Below are 17,616 nucleotides of genomic sequence, written 5' to 3'. Positions count from 1 at the left end.
ACATTCAGCCAAGAACTCATTTACTAATGACCCCCACCTAGACTTCTGCCCCTTCCTGACCCCTCCTATCCTGTACACATTCCACTTTTCTGGTTCCCCGACCCACAGCTTCCAGCCATTTTGCCTGCCCCAATCTCTGATCTACTCTCAGTTCAGCAAGACCTTCCACTCTGCTTAGACTCTAGCTCACTGTGCCACAGGTGAGGATTCATGCCCTCAGTGAGAGGCAGGGCCATCATGGAACTCACCTCATGAATTTTCCTTCTCTTAGTTATTGAAGCCTAGTGCTACCTGTTCAATGCCTGGAAATAGTTGCCTCGTGTATCCACCTAGTTTTGTGCTTGTAGACAGTGGGAGCATAGTTCAGTACCAGTTATTTTGTCATAACCAGAATTGGAAGTCACTTATGTTTGTTGAGCACCTTCTGGGCACCACATTTAATGCTAAGTGCTTTATATATAATCTTGTTTAATTCTTCTATAAACTTTTGAGGAGATGGGTTCGAGTGGTTAAATGACTTACCTGCAGTCATAAAAATTGAAACCAGGGCTCTCTGATTTTAAAGTTCATCTTTTCATTTCACCTTTCTTTGATTCTCAAATATTGGTCTCATGACTTTTTTACTCATACTCAGTAAAATGAGGGTAAAAGTAGGAAAAATGTACTGAGGTTTTTTTTGCAGTTAAATTCATTTCATTCCTAAATTTGGAGAGATATTCTTTGTTGTTAAAATATTGGTATATAAAATGAAGGCAATGAATCAAGTAATTTTTTTTTTAAATTTTTTAGAAAAAAAAATTTGCAGCACTTTTCTGGTCCTTATTTTGGTCCCTGAAACTTGGAATTCTGGGAACTACTACACGCTAGCACTCTGATTCCTAACTAGAAAATCGAGTTGCGTTGCACTGTTGTCTTCTGTACCAAGTACATGCAAAGAATGTTAAATAAAAAGTATATTTGGGCTGGAGAAAAAGACTTTATGGTGACTCAGAATTGTGGCCTTGGCTTGAACTCTCTTCTCCTTCATTACTGTTTCCTTCATTATATAAATATTAGGTGCTCAGCAAGTATTTGTTGAGCGAATGTCTGTTACATTGTTCAAAATACAGAGGACCGTTGTAAAGATGTTGTTTTGCTGTTTCTACTTTAAATAGCTTGACTATTCATGTTTGTTGCACATTTCCATACTTGTTCTAGTGGCAGTATCATGTTTATTATAAGCCATCTACTTTCTAGGATGTTACTCATAGTTATATACAGGAATTTTTTCCCATTCTGGATATGTAAGATTTTTTAAACCAAATACTTAGTCTTCAGGTAAGTTACTGAGCCATCTCAAGCAGAGAGTGGTAGAGATAGTTTTACTCCTTTTCTGTCCAGAAGTAAAAAAGCTCTATTGTGGAAAACCCATTTATTTCCAGTGAAAAGAACTGTGTCTTCAGTTTCTTGCTTTTGAAAAAATTTGAAGACTTGATCTCTTTAAGACTATTTCTTTTTGACATGAATAGTCCAGAGATTGAAATCAATACTGTTTTAGTTTTTAAAATATTAGCCACTTCTAACTGTAACTATGATACATGAATGAAATTTTACAGTATATATTGTAATTGTGGCTTTTTTTTATTTCACAATTTATCTTGGAGATAGTTCCCTGTCAGTATATATAAATCTACATCATTGTTTTAACTGCTGTGTTTCCGTAGCAAGGACAGACCATAATTTATTTGATTGCCCTATGTAATCAGAAATGGGGAATATCTAGGGTTTTTTTTTCCAGTAGCAAACTGTGCTACAAAGAACACATACATATTTGTATGCATCTATTTTTACATGTCTCAGTATTTTTCAAGGTAAATACCTAGAAGTAAAATCTGAGTGCTGTGTCACTGTGTTGTCACTGTGACCTTCAAAGTATTGGAATGTCCCTCGTCTACCATACTTTCTCTGACCTGAGAAAATGACAGTAAGTGGGCAGTTGATATCTCCAAGATAATCTAGTTTGGATTCCTGTAGTTATCTAGAAGGAGTCTTGTGTTGGTTTGGAGGTTTGTGATAATTTTTATTTATGATTACATAAATAAAGGAAGTTCTTTTTGTTTGGTTCAGAATCGAACATAGAAGTACATGGGGTACAATACGAACTTTACATTTATGCCTTTAGACGTTAGGAAATAGTAGAACTATGAATAGATTACTACATGGTAATTCTTTCATGTAAAGAAACAGATTTATATTACTAAAATTTTCCTATTGGTACATATTTGAGTTTTTTAAAGAGAAAATTTACGTATTTTGAAAGGCACAAATCTTAGTTGTATTTTTTTAACAATAGCTAACCTCGTGTAGCTCACATTCTGTCAATATATAGAACATTTCCATCTGAGTAGAAATTTCCCTGTTAAAGCTTCAGCCCTTACATAACCACAATTCTGATATTTTCTCCTTAGATTAGTTTTGCCTGTTCTAGAACTTAATAAAAATAAAATCATACTCCTTTGTGCCTGATTCTTTTACTCAGCATGTCTTTGTCAGATTTATTCAGAATGGTACTATTGTCAGAAATTGGTCCAGGTTTTATTGCTGTGTAGTAGTGCATTGCATGAATGTACTGTAGTTACCCATAATCCTTTGTCCCTCTGCTAGACATTTGGGTTGTTTCCAGTTTGAGGCTATTATGAGTATAGCTTCTATGACCTTTTGTTTGAGCAACTATTCTCTTTTTTTTTTAGTGGAAATTTTAAAAATTTAAAGGAAAGAAAAATGGTAATTTATTTCATAAATCATATCAGCTTTTGCAAACATTTTAAGTGCAACATTATTATTATGTACTTAGTCATACTTTATGTTTACTATACCAAATGACATAAATCTCATACTGTTAAAAATCTTCAGCTTTTTGTGACACATTTTAGGAATATTAAGACACCATTAAGATATGCCTTTCTAGACTGTAATCTAATACAGTGAACACTCTTAGCTGATACATTAGTTGCTGGCTATGAGCATTTGTAAACAAGTCTTTTTGTAGACATGTTTAATTTTTCATAGATAAATCTCTAGGAGTGGAATAACTGGGTCAAAGGGCAGGTATATGTTGAACTTTATAAGAAACTGCCAAAACTTATTCCAGAATGGTTTTTCATTCCCTCCAGTAATGTAAGAAAGTTTCACTTGCTCCAGAGCCCTACCAATATTTGATATTGTCAGTCTTTTTAATTTTAGCCATTCTGTGTAGTGGTATCATTATGGTTTTAATTTTCCCTGACGACTAATGATCTTGGTACAATTTTACATGTGCTCATTGCTCATCATCTAACTTCTGAAGATTTTGTTCTTTTGTCTTTTTTTTTTATTATTATTGAATTATTTGCCTTACTATTGGGTTGTGGAGTTCTTTCTATATTCTGGATAAAAGTACTTTATTAGACATTTTTGTAAATATTTTCTCCCAGTCTGTGGCTTGCCTCTATGGTATCTTTTGATGACAGAAGTTTTTAATTTATCAGTTTTTTTTATTTTGTGATATTGTTTCCTGTGTTTAAGAAATGCCTCCTTCTTCTAGGTGGCAAAGCTATTCTCTTTGTTTTCAACTACAAACTCTGAAATTTTAGATATTACGTCTGTGTTTGTGATCCATCTCAAACTAATTTTTTTTTATGGCTTGAAGTAGGGGGTTGATCTTCCTTTATTACATGTGGATATCTAGTTCCAGCACCATTGATCCTTTTCCCCTTAAATTGCTTTAGTACTTTATCAAAAACCCCTTTACTGTGTAAGTGTGGGTCTATTTCAGAACACTCAATCTATTCCATTCATTGATATGCCTATTCTTATGCCAATAACCACATTGTCTAGATTACTGTAGCCTTATAGTAAGCCTTGAATTGATTAGTGTAAATCTTCCATTTTCGTTTCTTTAAAAAAAATTTTTTGTCTATTTCATGTCTTTCGCATTTTTATAATTTATAACTTTAGTATCAGCTTGTCAGTTTTTATTTTTAAGACTGTTGAGATTATGATTAGGATTGCATTGAATCTATAGGGGAGAATCGACATTTTAACAATATGGAGTTTTCTAATCCGTAAACATTTCTCACCATTTACTGAGGTCATCTTCTTAAATCTCTTTTAGCAGTGTCATGTAGTTTTTAATGTAGAAGTTGTGCACACCTTTTGTATATTTATTTGTAAGCATTTTATGATGGTATTATTTTTAGTTTCTTAGTTTTAGTTTCCATTTTTCTGTGAGTATAAAGAAATATAATTGGTTTCTGATATTAAACTGTGTCTGTCCTGTGACCTTGCTAAAGTTAGATAGTGATTCTTAGAGTAGTTTTTGTTTTGTTTTTTCTTCCTCAGAATTTTTACATAATCATGTCTTCTCTGAATGGAAACAGTTTTACTTTGCCTTTTCCAATCTTTTTGCCTTTTATTTCTTTTTTGTGCCTTATTGCACTGGTGAAAGTGGGATATCCTTGCTTTGTTCCCAATTTTAGGGGGAAGGCATTCAGTCTTTCACTGTTAGGTATGATGTTAGGTATAGTTTTCTCATGCATACCCTTTATCTCATTGAAGAAGTTCCCTTCTATTCCTGGTTTGGTGATATTTTTTGTGGGTTTTTTTTTGTTTGTTTTTATAAATAACTATTGAATGTTGTCATGTGCTTTTATTACATCTATTGAGATTATCATAGTTTTCCTTTTTTATTCCATTAGTGATTGCATTGATTAATTTTTATTACTGAGTTTCAAGTTTTTCATTACTGAGATAAACTCCACTTGATTATGATGTATTATAACTTTTATATATTTCTGGATTCAATTTGCTAATGCAGTGTTAAGGATTTTTGTGCCTATACTCCATGAAATATATCAGTCTGTCATTTTCTTTAAATTTCTTTGTCCGGTTTTGGTATACAGAGTTATGCCGACCTGATGAAATGAATTGAGAAGTATTCTCTTTTCTTGTATTTTCTGAAAACTTTGTGTCAATTTGGTATGATTTGTTACTTAAATGTTTGTGAAAACTTGCCAGTAAAACAAACCATCATGGCCTAGTGTTTTCTTTGGAGGAAGATTGATGACAAATTAAATTTCTTTGGTACTTATTAGAGTTATTCAGAATGTTATTTCATCTTGTATCAATTTTGGTTTATTGTATTTTTCCAAAAAATATATTTCATTGTATAATGTCAGGTTTATTGACATAAAATTGTATATAATATTGTCGTGTGCTATTGATGTTTGTTGGTATCTGGTGATGTCCCCACTTTCTTTCATTTCTGATACTAGTAATTCGTGTCTTCTCTCTTTAATCAGATTTATTAATCTTTTCAAAGAATCAATTTTTGGCTTTGTTAATTTTCTCTTTTATCCGTTTTATTGATTTATGCTCTTATTGGTATTCTACTTATTTTAGATTTAATATGTTTATATTTCTTTAATCTGTAGATTATTTACATTGTTTAATTTCCGATTATTTGGGGCTTTCCTAGATATCATGTTGTAGCTGATTTCTGTAAGGTTTCAGTTTTGAAATTTATTGAGACTTGTTTTATAATTCAGCAATATGGTCAGTCTTAAACATTCCATGTAAACTTGAAAAAGTATATTCTGCAGTTGTTAGATATAATACTCTCTGAGTGTAAATTAGGGCAAAGTGGTTGGTAGTGCCATTCAGATCTTCTATATACTTACTGACTTTTATGACTAATTTTATCAATTATTGAAAGGGGTATTAAAATCTTCTAATGTGATTGTAGATTTGTTTATTTCTTTAGATCTATCAGTTTATGTTTCATGTATCTATAAGCTATTTTAATAGCTATACATAGAAATTTATACTTTCTGTCACTACCTGATGTATTGACCCTTTAATCATTATGAAATGTCAGTGTTCTTTATTAATTCTGGTAACATTCCTTGTCTCGAGGTCTATTTTATCAGATTTTAATATAGCCACTCCTTTCATAACGTATGTTATACTTATTTCCTCCAGTGATTGCCCTAGAATTTGCAATATATAGTATTTACAACTAATCAAAATCCACTAAGAAATTTTTTCTTTATCCTTACTTTTGTTGTTTGTCTTTACTTGTTTGCCTTTACTTTTTGTTGATTTTTTGTTTGTCTCTTTTACTTTTGAAGGGTAGTTTTTCAGATATAGAATTCTAGGTTGGTGGGTTTTTTTTCTAGCAACACAAGAAGGTAAAGTGCTCAAAAAGGTGAGGGCATGTTGAAAGGACACAGAAGCCAACCTAAAAGAGTTCCCAGTGGCACAGCCGAAACAATTTGAGCAATAAAATAATTAGTTGTGGTATTAAATTATAACCCATAGACTAAATTATCCATGAGTTCATACTGATATAACCAGATATTTGAATAACTAAACAAATGGGGGAGAAGGGATATTTTCAGTAGCTTTCCTATCCTATACTGAGGAGTTCTAATTAATAAAGGAATAAGGGAAGTAAAAAACCATTAAGCAAATAACAGTAATAATTGTAGGCAAGATCCATTGATAAATGCAACAACTAGTGGGAGAAAGTTTGAGGAGAAATAAGAGGATATTTGCATAGTCACAAAGTATCTCCCTAAGAATATTTAATTACAAAAAGAACAGTAGCAACTTTACAGCAAAGAAATCTGGCAGATATCTTTTTAACAAAGTGAGCCAAGTTAATGTCACTAGTAGTTAGACATATCAAATTAACCTCATATGCATCCTGTCATGATGTCCTGAGAAGCACTCAGCATCACTTCTGTGGTATTCTTACCAGAAATGCATAACTCAATCTAATCATGAAAACCTCAAACAAACCCATATTGTGGGACATCTGCAAAATAACTGACCAATACTCTTCAAAAGGGTGTGGTCATGAAAGTAAAGAAAAAAAAACTAAAGAACTGGCGCAAATTGGAGGAGTCCAAGGAAACAGGACATCTGCTGTAACGTAGGATCTTGTATTGGATCTTGGAAGAGGAAAAGGGACCTCAATGGGAAAACTGATGACCTTTCAATAAGATCTCTAGTTAATGATGTGCCAATGTTAATTTCCTTGTACATTAGGTAAAGGTATCAAGGAACTCTGCTGTAGCTTTTGCAACTTCTCTGTAAGTAAAATTACTTCAAAGATGAAAAAAAATAAAGTAAACACCACTTCAAGAAATTTAGAAAAAGAACAGTGGAGAATACTCGAAGGAAAAAGAAGGAAATGAAATGGTTAGAAAATGAAACAAAAATAAAAGGTTGAAATATTGATTCTTGCAAATTATTAAGCCAATTTTCTGGCATGACTGAAAAAAAGAGAAGATGCAGATACACAAAATGAAAAATGAAAATTGAGAAGTACACTCACTGCATGCCTTTTAATGATGTCACATCTTGCAAAAGCTGGTCCTCTGCATTGCTGTAATTAAAAAGCAGATACAGGCATCCCTCGCTTTTCAAAAGTTTGCATTATGCCACTTTGCTTTTATGAAAGATCTGTATAACTGTTTGTTTTCTCTAACTGAAAGAAATTCAGAGAGGATTTTTGCTTTTATTAAAAAGGCGAAAAGTGAAAATAGTGTTCAGCGTTTTGTTTAGCAGAGGCAGCATGCACCCTAAGCAGCAATGGTGGCACTGCTTTTACTATAATTAGTGTTATTTTAGGTTTTGTGTTATTTGATATGATTCGGTAGGTTATTTTGGGGATCTGGAGACACTAAAGAAATGTTTTCCATATCAATTAATGATATTTGCTTCTTTGCTTTATGCCATTTCAGCTTATGAAAGGTCTCATAGGAACATTCTCCTTTTGGATAGCAGGGGAAACCTGTACCTTGTGGAATAGGAAATGAGGGTGGCAGTGTACAATCTAATTCTGAAAGTGGAGCAATTGTGCAGTGCCTAACAGGTATTAAATTGTTTGAGCCTAACTATTTGAGAAACAGAACTATTAATCATTTATTTTAGTCTAGGGGTACCCCCAAAAAACTATTGAGACACTAAAGACGCCATGAACCAAGGTTTGGCAACTTCTGAAATATGAGAATTATGAACAACTAAATGCTAAAAAAATTTGATAACTTAGATGAAGAAGATATATTTATAGAAAAATGACAGGCAACTTTGAATACAGTACAAAAAACAAAGCTCTTCTCTCCCCAAAATCCCATACCTGGATAGCTATCCAAATGAAATGTGCCAAAGTTCGAAGAACAGTTCATTCCTTTCTTAACACAATTTGCTACAGAAAATGAAAAGAGTGAAAACTGCATCTTTATGCAGCTAGTATAGTATTAATTTCAAACCCTCATAAATTCAAGAGGAGACATTATAAAGCTATTTCTCTTATTAAGGTAGATGAAAAGATCCTAAATAGTATATTAGCTTTCTGAATCCAAGAATGTACTGAAAGAGTGATACATCATGATCAAATGGAGTTTAGTTCAGGAGTCCAAAGATAGTTCGTCTTTAACCAGTTATTAATGTAATTCACTAATTTAATAGTTGAGAAAAGGAAAATATGTTTTTGATTCAGAAAAGCATTTTATAAATTTCATTAATCGTTTATGATATAAATTCTTAGCAAACAAAGTATATGTAAGGGTACTTTATTGAATATTTGTCAAATTGAATTTTTAGAAACTTTATTACGGACATTTTCAAACATAATAAAAGTAGGGTAATGGTATAATAGACCTGACATGTCCTCATTGCTCAGCTTCAGCAATTACCAACATATGGCAACTTTTTAATCTACGCCTCCACGCATGTGCATGCACGCACACACACTCATTTTTTTCCCCAACCTGCCAAATTATTTTGAAGCAAATTCCAGACAGCTTGCCTTTTTATCAGGACTCATTATATAGCTTTTTTTCTCTACAACCATTAACGTCCTAAAAAATCAATTCCTTAATATTTTCTAATATCTAGCCAGAGTTAAAATTGTCCTGATTGACTCATAAATGTGGATTCAAAATTTATGTATTTTATTTGGCTGTTTTTTCTCATCTTTTTCTCTTAATCTGTATTAGCTCCTCTCCCTCTTTTCTTTTTTTCATTTATGTTTCTTAAAAAAATCAGGTCATTCATCCTATGGAATTTTCTATATTCAATATTTGACTGATTATGTCCCTATGGTCTTGTTTAACATGTTTCTTTATTACCTATATTTCTTCTAAACAGGTAGTTAGGCTTAATTAGATTCTGTTATATGGTGGGGAAGTGACAATCACTGTAACTTCTTAATTCTTCATATCAAGAAGGACATGATACTTGGCTGCTTCTGTTTTATTGAGATTGAACAGTGGGTTTAGGTACCTGGCAGATGCACCCATTACAAAGGCAAGATAAATCCTTGGTTTTTTTCTAGAAGAGCACTTTATTAGTAAACCTACAGTGAACGTAATATTTAATGGAGAACTTTTGATATGTTTAATATCGAAAGCAAGACAAGGATTCCTACTATTACTGCTACTGTTTAAAATATTCCCGGAGATCTTTGTCAATAGAATAAGGGAAGAAAAATAAATAAAAAGTATAAATATTATAAAAAAAGAGATAAAATCGTCATTATTACAAGTGTGTGTGTGTGTGTAAATTGCATCAAAATAAGGAGTTCTACTTAACAAAGGACCCCATGGGCGAAATTTGTACACAAGTGACAAATGGGAGACTATTTGCAAATGTTTAATATTACCAAGTGATTAATATTCTCCAGACTAGATTATACTAGATTTACAGTAAATAAGCAAGATAAAAAAAAGCAATCCCAGCAGAAAAAATAGGCAAAGGATATAAACAGGCTGTTTATAAAAAAGGAAGCCCCCAAAGCAATGAGCATAAAAAGAGTTGCTTGAACAATATAACAATCAGGGAAATGCAAGTTAAAACAGTAAGATATCATTTAATGTATGTTAGGCTGGCAGATAGTAGAAAACCAGATAAAACTAAGTGCTGATGAAGATTCAGGGCTATAAAAACCCTCAACACGCTTATGGGAGATGTGTAGCCGTTCTAGACAGTAGCATGGCACTCAGAATAAGAACTTTACATGTACACGACTTAGCAGTTCTGCTCTTGGGTTTATATGTCAAAGAAAGTCTTGTGGATCAAATCTTATGGATCAAACAGATCATAAGAGAACATTTATAGGGACATTTCTTGCAGCATCATTTGTGCTAGAAAGGCACCGGAGATAATCCAGGTATCCAGCGCAGGAGAGTGAAAAGAAAATGTTTTGGCTACTACATGCCACAGCATACTATGTAGTGATTAGAACCAATCAGCAAATCAGATGTACAAAGTGAATATACAAAATTAATAGATCATGTTATAGAAGTGAAAAATTAAGTAAAATGCAACATATAACACATTTGCATACATTAAAATATGTGCACTCAAAAATATTTTGCAAGAACATACACAAATAAAAGGGCACACAGTAAGCACATTAGAGTTGTAGCCTATGAGGATACAGAAATGAGAATAAGGGAAATGTAAGATTTTCATAATTCCCCATCTCATTTCATGAAATTATGGAGATTTTACTATTTGAGGTATGATCTATAAATGTATCTGTCTAACTGGCAGTATGATAAAGCATTTGAAATGACTGAGTACACCACCGTCAACCCATCCACCTCGTGGAACTACGACTCTCCCATCAGGATATCTTAGGACTATGGGTGTTGTGTGACCATCAGACATCCAGTCAAGTGAGGAGACCCCTGTCAGTCCGTATATTGGACACTTAGAATGTTTAATTTCCCTTGTAAATCAGCTTAAATAGAAATATAAGTTCTAGTATTTTCTTGCATCCTAGTTAGGCATATACATACTACTTTGAAAACCCTTGGACTTAAACACCTGTTTGGAGAAAGTTATTTGAAATCTCAAAATATATCTTAAGTCATAAAATTTTTAATCTATAACATAAACATCTGTGTCTTTTAATATAAAATGTTTGGGGAAGATTACCATTCTGGTAATATGTGCCTTCAAAGACTGCCTAGTACACATCCAGTATGAGAAGCAAGTTCCTCAGCTGACTTCATTAATCAGCGATCTGGCAGATCTTTGGGGATAATATTTCCTTTCTTTTAACACCAAGACACTTCAGTATTAGGATGGATTCCAAATTGAAGTATTATGTTGTAAAATATACAGTTAATGACACTCTCATTTTTTTTCTTTAACTTTACAGAGACTGTGCAGTTGATCCAACTTGTGTTTTATGCATGGAGTGCTTTTTGGGAAGTATTCACAAAGACCATCGATATAGGGTTAGTAATGTCCAGATAATAACCATACCTAGTATCAAATTTTATACTAGATACCTTTTCTGCCTTTTTAAAATTCCAAGATTTAACTCAAACAGGGAAGAATGAATTAAGAAATGTGTTATTTAAACATCATTAAACATACGATGGCAGTATAGAAATGAATTAGGAATCCAGACTTCTTGGAACACATGATTTAAGAAAGACAACACAGATATCAGCTCCTCCATATTGGTTTTCAACTAGTTTGTTTTGCTATTGTTTAATGTTATCTTCATAATTCTAGGTTTATTAAGAGGGTTATCAAAAATCAGAAGATAAAGGTGAGAGTTAAAAGTGGGAGAGGGAGGTTCCGAAAGGAGATTGTGTGAGGCAAGGAGTAAGGAAAATTGACAGAATTATACATCTAAGAAATGTAGAAATGTTATATCTATTGGTCACCTTCTACAAAAGATTTGTGATTTCTTAATAGTAAAGAGGTATCTAGTACAATGTAGAAGAGGGCCCAATTCCAGAATGTAAGACTCACCAGTTTTATTTTTTACTGCTATAATGCAGTCAGTAATTTTCCAAAAATCACGTATGTTTGCTTTTAAGTCAGGGATACAAACAAAGGCAGATTATTGCTAAACCTGTCTTAATTCTTCTACTAGAAATTGAAAGCAGAGCTATGAATACTCAAAATTTAGGGAATTATTAGTAGCTAGAACTTTTTTCACCCTAATCTCAAATAAAATGGTAGGGAAGGAATATCGCAGTCTTATTACTTCAGGAGCCCTGTTGGTTCAGGACTTTTCCTCCTGTTTGTTTTTATTCACAGTACCCAAATATTAATAATGATGAACTAAAAACAGCTACAAAATTGAATTTGTATTTTTGTGTTCTCTTTATTTACATAAGTCAGTAGGAAAATTCCAGTTTCCTTTAAGCTGTTCTGCCTATCTTTGGTAATGAGAAGCAGTATAAGAGCTGTAGGGTAAGGTTATTTTCCAAGTGCCTGCTTGCCCGTTTTTTGACATATATCTTTGCACTCCTGGGAATAACTGTCATATGTAGGTTTACATTAATTATTTGTGATACATAACACACAAGTACTTTCTTTAGGCAGAATATAATAGAGCTCATCTAAAATTTGCATCTAATACCCATTTCTAAACTCTCTCTTACAGTGTTATTTAAAAAGCAGGATTTCCAGTCTACCAGTTATTAAATAATAGATCTGTCTTGCCAGATTCCTTGAATCATTTCCATATCTTAAGGAAATATGAATAATTTTTGAATCGTAGGTGGTGAAAAGTTTTTTACGATGAGGCAGTCCACTTTAGTATTTCCTGAACTTCCTTCTTTTTCAAGAAATACTATTTATGGAGTGTTAGAAAGGAAAAATAAACTATTTCTATAGTTTTTGTTGGTCATTTTGATGCAAGTGAAGCACACTATTAGACTCTTCTAGGAGACAGCGGCTATAGGAGTCTTTATAACTCTTAAATCTGGCGTATTACATTATAGCATTGTAAACTGATAGCATAGATGCCAACACTATACCAATTTAGTCAAAACCCAGCTCGAAACCCTCGTGATTTTCCTAATTAAGGAAGTCATGTAGGTGGACTTACTTTACCTCTTTAAATTATTCATAGTTTACTAGTTCACTACAAAGTAGCTTATTTTATTTTGAAATCACTTAAATTAGCTTAATAAGGCTTATTTAAAATAAACTTTAAAAAACTGAGAGGTTTGGCATTTAATTTTATCTCTTCAAGAAAATTGAACGCTTTAGCAATGTTATTTCCTTAGCACTTGATATTATTATTTATAATCTGATAGCCCTCAGTAAATATTGACAAGATACTTTGCAATTTTTTTTCAAGATGACAACATCAGGAGGTGGAGGTTTCTGTGACTGTGGTGATACTGAAGCTTGGAAAGAGGGTCCTTACTGTCAAAAACATGAACTTAACACCTCTGAAATTGAGGAAGAAGAGGTAAAAATATTTTCAAAAAGTTGTTTTTAAGGAATTACTGTTTTCGCCATGAGTTTGAAATATTTTCAGACATAGGAATAAGGTTATAATATGAGAAAAGGATAAGCAAAATAGTCCTGTTACTATTAACAGTGACCAGGTATACTTTGAAAGATATTTGCATTTTTATGGATGCCATTACCATTGCTAGGCTAGTAGTACACTTGAAATTGTGAAAATTTAGTTTAATTAGGACTTTTTATTTGAGGTTTGTTTTAAGTATTTATGAGATTTTTTTTAAGTTCTCATTTATTATTGAAAGGATTATTTTTCCTATATGTGTAGGCCAGTTAACTTAGTTGTTTTTTGCATATTTGTGTTGTGACTAAGACTTCCTAGGCCAAATAACTTTCTTTTCTGTAGCTATGCATGGCAGCCAGTCCTAATCATCATCTCTTGTTAAATCAGTGACATTAGATATGTTATGGGACCATATGTAGAGATAGATGATAGCTCAGTACAAATTATACTACAGCTGTAAACATGTGCTTTTTAAAATTGTTGTTGATCCTGTATTATTTTTCTCTAAATGATATTTATAATGATATAGTAGACTCATTAAATAAATACTTGAATTTCTGCTGCTGCTTGTGACAATTTGATGTTTGATTCAAGATCCTCATTTGAGATTTTATTTTTATATGGTAGAGAGGTGGGTGCATTCACAGGAATTCTGCATTATTAGTAGCTCTGATATAGATTTGGGGCAAGTGGGCATTAATAGTCCTTCCTGGTACACATACTTTACAGGTCTCAAATATGACCAAGAGTTTATGGTATAGGACAGTGTCTTTTAGACTGTTCCACTATGTTGAACAGATAAAATTTGTGCAAAATTATTCAGTGCTATAGAAAACATATTTGTATTTTATTTACTTTGTTCAAGTGTTCTAGGATTTGTTAGAGAGACACCAAGTGGTCATGGTTTCAGATTTCTCCGCTCCTATTAGGACTATGGGAGAAAATATTTGCAAATCATATATCTCTTAAGGGTATAGTATCCAGAGTATGTATCTTACAATTCAACAACAAAAAGACAACCCAATTAAAAATAGGCAAAGGACTTGAATAGACAGCTCTCCAAAGAAGATATAATACAGATGATCAAGACACATGAAAATATGCTCAGCATCATTAGTTGTTAAGGAAATGCAAATCAAAACCATAACGAGATACCCTAGGACTATAATCAAAAAAAGTGGAGAAAATAAGTGTTGGTAAGGATGTAGAAAAATTAGAACCCCTTGTATATTGCTAGTGGGAATGCAGAGTGATTCAGCGCTGTGGAAAAGTTTGGTTCTTCCTCAAAAAGTTAAGCATAGAAATGCTGTATGAGCCTATAATTCCACTTCTAGATAAATACTCAGAAGAACTGAAAACAACTATTCAAATAAGTACATGTACACACATGCGTAGCAGCATTTCTCACAATAGCCAAAAGGTAGGAACAACCAAAATTCTATCAATGGGTGAATAGATACACAAATTGTGGTATATACATGCGATGTAATGTTACTCAGTCATAAAAAGGAATAAAGCACTGCTATATTCTACAGCATGGATGAACCTCCATAATATTATACTAAAGAAAAGAAGTCAGACACAAAAGATCACGTATTGTGTGATTCTATTTATATGAAATATCCAGAATAGATAAATCCTTAGAGACAGAACACAGACTATTGGTTACCAGGGGCTAGGGAAGAGGAGAATGGGGGAAAACTGCCTAATGGATAAGGGGTTTTACTTTGAAGTAACAGAAATGTTTGGAACTAGATAGAGGTGGTAGTGGCACAACATTATGAATATACTAAGAACCACCGAGTTGTTCACTTTAAAATGGTTAATTTTATGTTCTGTGAATTTAATCTCAATAAATTATTTTAAAAGAAAAACTGTAGGACTTCGGTTATATTTTTATCTTTTAAAGTCGACTTAAAATAGTTTTCTGAGAAAAATTATGAATCTACCTGCAACTACTCTGTTGGCTTTATCCTCATACGTTAATGGGGTAGCTAACAAATAGTGCAGACTTCAGTTAATTTCCTGAATTTTAAGAGTAGCCTAGAAAGATCACCTGCTTGGCTAAAATTACATGACCCTGCCTGTAGAATATGTACTCCAGTAACTTGACAGAGAATAAAACTTCCAGGCTCTGCCATATAATTCCTATTTAAGAATTCACTTAAGACAAATGAAATCTTTATAAAATATTAAAAAGATAGCTTTATGTTTAGCATACCTGGTTCCGACTTAATAAATTTATACATATATAAGTTTTCTGTATTTTTTGCTTGAAATGGAAGAAAGCTATGTGATATTTAGAATGTACAAAGAATTGTTTTTATTGAACTTTTTTTGTTGTTCTGCATCTTAAGAAAAAGTTGGAAAAAACTCGAAAATATACTTCTGTAGGGATAATATTTAGAAATTCCATAGGTCTCAACTCTTGGCAGTTGGAGTGGGACATTTCTTCACTGTATAGGCCAGGGACCAGCAAACTGGCCTCACAGGACAAATCTTGTTTGCAACCTGATTGTGTGTCCTTTTGTTGAGGCTTCTGGAAAACAGAGCCAAATGTTTGGAAATAAACCTACCTATAGTAGCTGTATGAAAATTTATATGATCTGAATTTATAAGTAGGTATTATCTTGACTTCAGTGTATTTTCCTACTTTTATTTTCATTTTACCTGCTTTGTACATCTATTTTTAATGCTGTTTTATTACACTGGATATATTCTTCAGGTATTGTAAATTCTTTTTGGAATGAAATTTCATTCAGTAACAAATATTAACTGAATGAACAACTTCAGTGAAAAATTTTTTATCTGAAATTTTGGTTTATCAGTGCTGCTCATTTCATTTGAATGCAGATCAGTGATTATTAATAGCTAAATAGTATGTTAAATACTATATTTGGTTTATCTCATTTAATTCTCAGAATGGCCCTTCAAGATAAATACTGCTGGTACCAATATTTTATAGCTGCAGAAGCTTGAGTTTTAATAGAGATTGAGAAACTTGGCCAAAGCATTTCACTTTCTCAGTGCTGGAGCTGGGTTTTAAACCTAAGTAGTATAGACTCCAGTAATGGAACTCTTTGACGGTACATTATACTGGTTTTTAAAAACACTTTTAGCAGTAGAATTGTTACTTTAGCAAAATTTTAACTTTAAAAAGCCCAATAATTAAAAAATAAAAGGCATTAATGAATTTATTTTTAATGTTGAAATGTGTATTCCTTGTTAGAAAGTCAGTTCATGAAATAAGGAAGGTTTTGATGACTTCAGTTTCTAGTTTATTTCTAGTTTTTTATAGGCAGTATGGAGGAAATCCTCATTCATACCTTATTTGCATATGAAAATAATTAAAATCTTCATTGTAGCACATGTATACATTTTAGAAATTCAAACATCATAGAAATATTTCACATAAAAGACTAAAGTTCAATATAATACACACTGCCCTCTCAGATAACTAGAGATAACCTTTTTAACAGTATGCCTTGCATTCTTCTATAGTTTGAAGGAAGAGTAAATCAAAGTTGACTCAATGAGAAAGGCTTGCATTCTCTAACATAAATGTAATCAAAGAACTAGAATTATTAGTCACAATCTATAATATAACTTAGGATAAGATGGTCATTTATTTACTTATTCCAGCTTACTCATGCTTTGATGAGAGCACTTTGAGCAGAAGTCTTTCCTAGCATTTAATTTACCATTGTATATGAGTGGACTTGTACAGTCTAGCATCTCTTCATTGCAGAAATAATTTTTTTAATCAATGACCATTTTTCAAGAAGTTAACATGTGCATACAAAGCTAGCTCAAAAATCTGTGTTCCTAGTCCTGCCCCAAACTGGGTTGCTGTAGTAGCAAAATTATCAGTTGGTGATTCCCAATATATAATATAACACATTTCAGAATGTATTTTTATATTACTACTCATACACACACACACACACACACCACCACCACCACCACCACCCCCGTAATTTAAATAAGAAACAGCTCTACCAGGCCCTGGGATTTTGCAGAACAGAGTTTAGACCCTACTGGCTTGGATTCTTAAGAATCGATAGTTGTTTTTGCCCCAGGACCATTTAATTCTTATAAATCCTATTTATCCTAATTCTTCAATCTTCTAAATGTCTTGTATTATGGGACATAATTGTAAGAAATGGAGTGACTATATAGTGAGATAATATCACCAAGAACTGATTTTTGGTTCTAATTTCTATTTTGGCATAGTACGAGGTTCATATTATTATTAATGCCCACTCCTTTATGAACCCCCAGGAAGTACCAGTTCTAGTTCC

At 32.5% G+C, this 17,616-nt stretch overlaps 1 protein-coding gene across 3 annotated transcripts in view; it reads left to right on the top strand.

Annotated features, from left to right (window-relative positions):
- Positions 1 to 17,616, top strand: part of UBR2 (ubiquitin protein ligase E3 component n-recognin 2) — a 99,639-nt gene that overhangs the window by 11,478 nt on the left and 70,545 nt on the right. For all 3 annotated transcript variants that reach the window (XM_015600427.2, XM_006926549.3, XM_006926550.3), the window contains exons 3-4: positions 11,195 to 11,273; positions 13,142 to 13,255. In XM_015600427.2, the coding sequence (XP_015455913.1) occupies positions 11,195 to 11,273; positions 13,142 to 13,255 (193 nt within the window). The remainder of the gene's footprint in view (positions 1 to 11,194; positions 11,274 to 13,141; positions 13,256 to 17,616) is intronic.

The sequence above is a fragment of the Pteropus alecto genome, unplaced genomic scaffold (genome assembly GCF_000325575.1).
Source record: "Pteropus alecto unplaced genomic scaffold, ASM32557v1 scaffold7, whole genome shotgun sequence".
NCBI lineage: Eukaryota > Metazoa > Chordata > Mammalia > Chiroptera > Pteropodidae > Pteropus > Pteropus alecto.
This window is presented reverse-complemented; position numbering and strand designations above follow the sequence as displayed.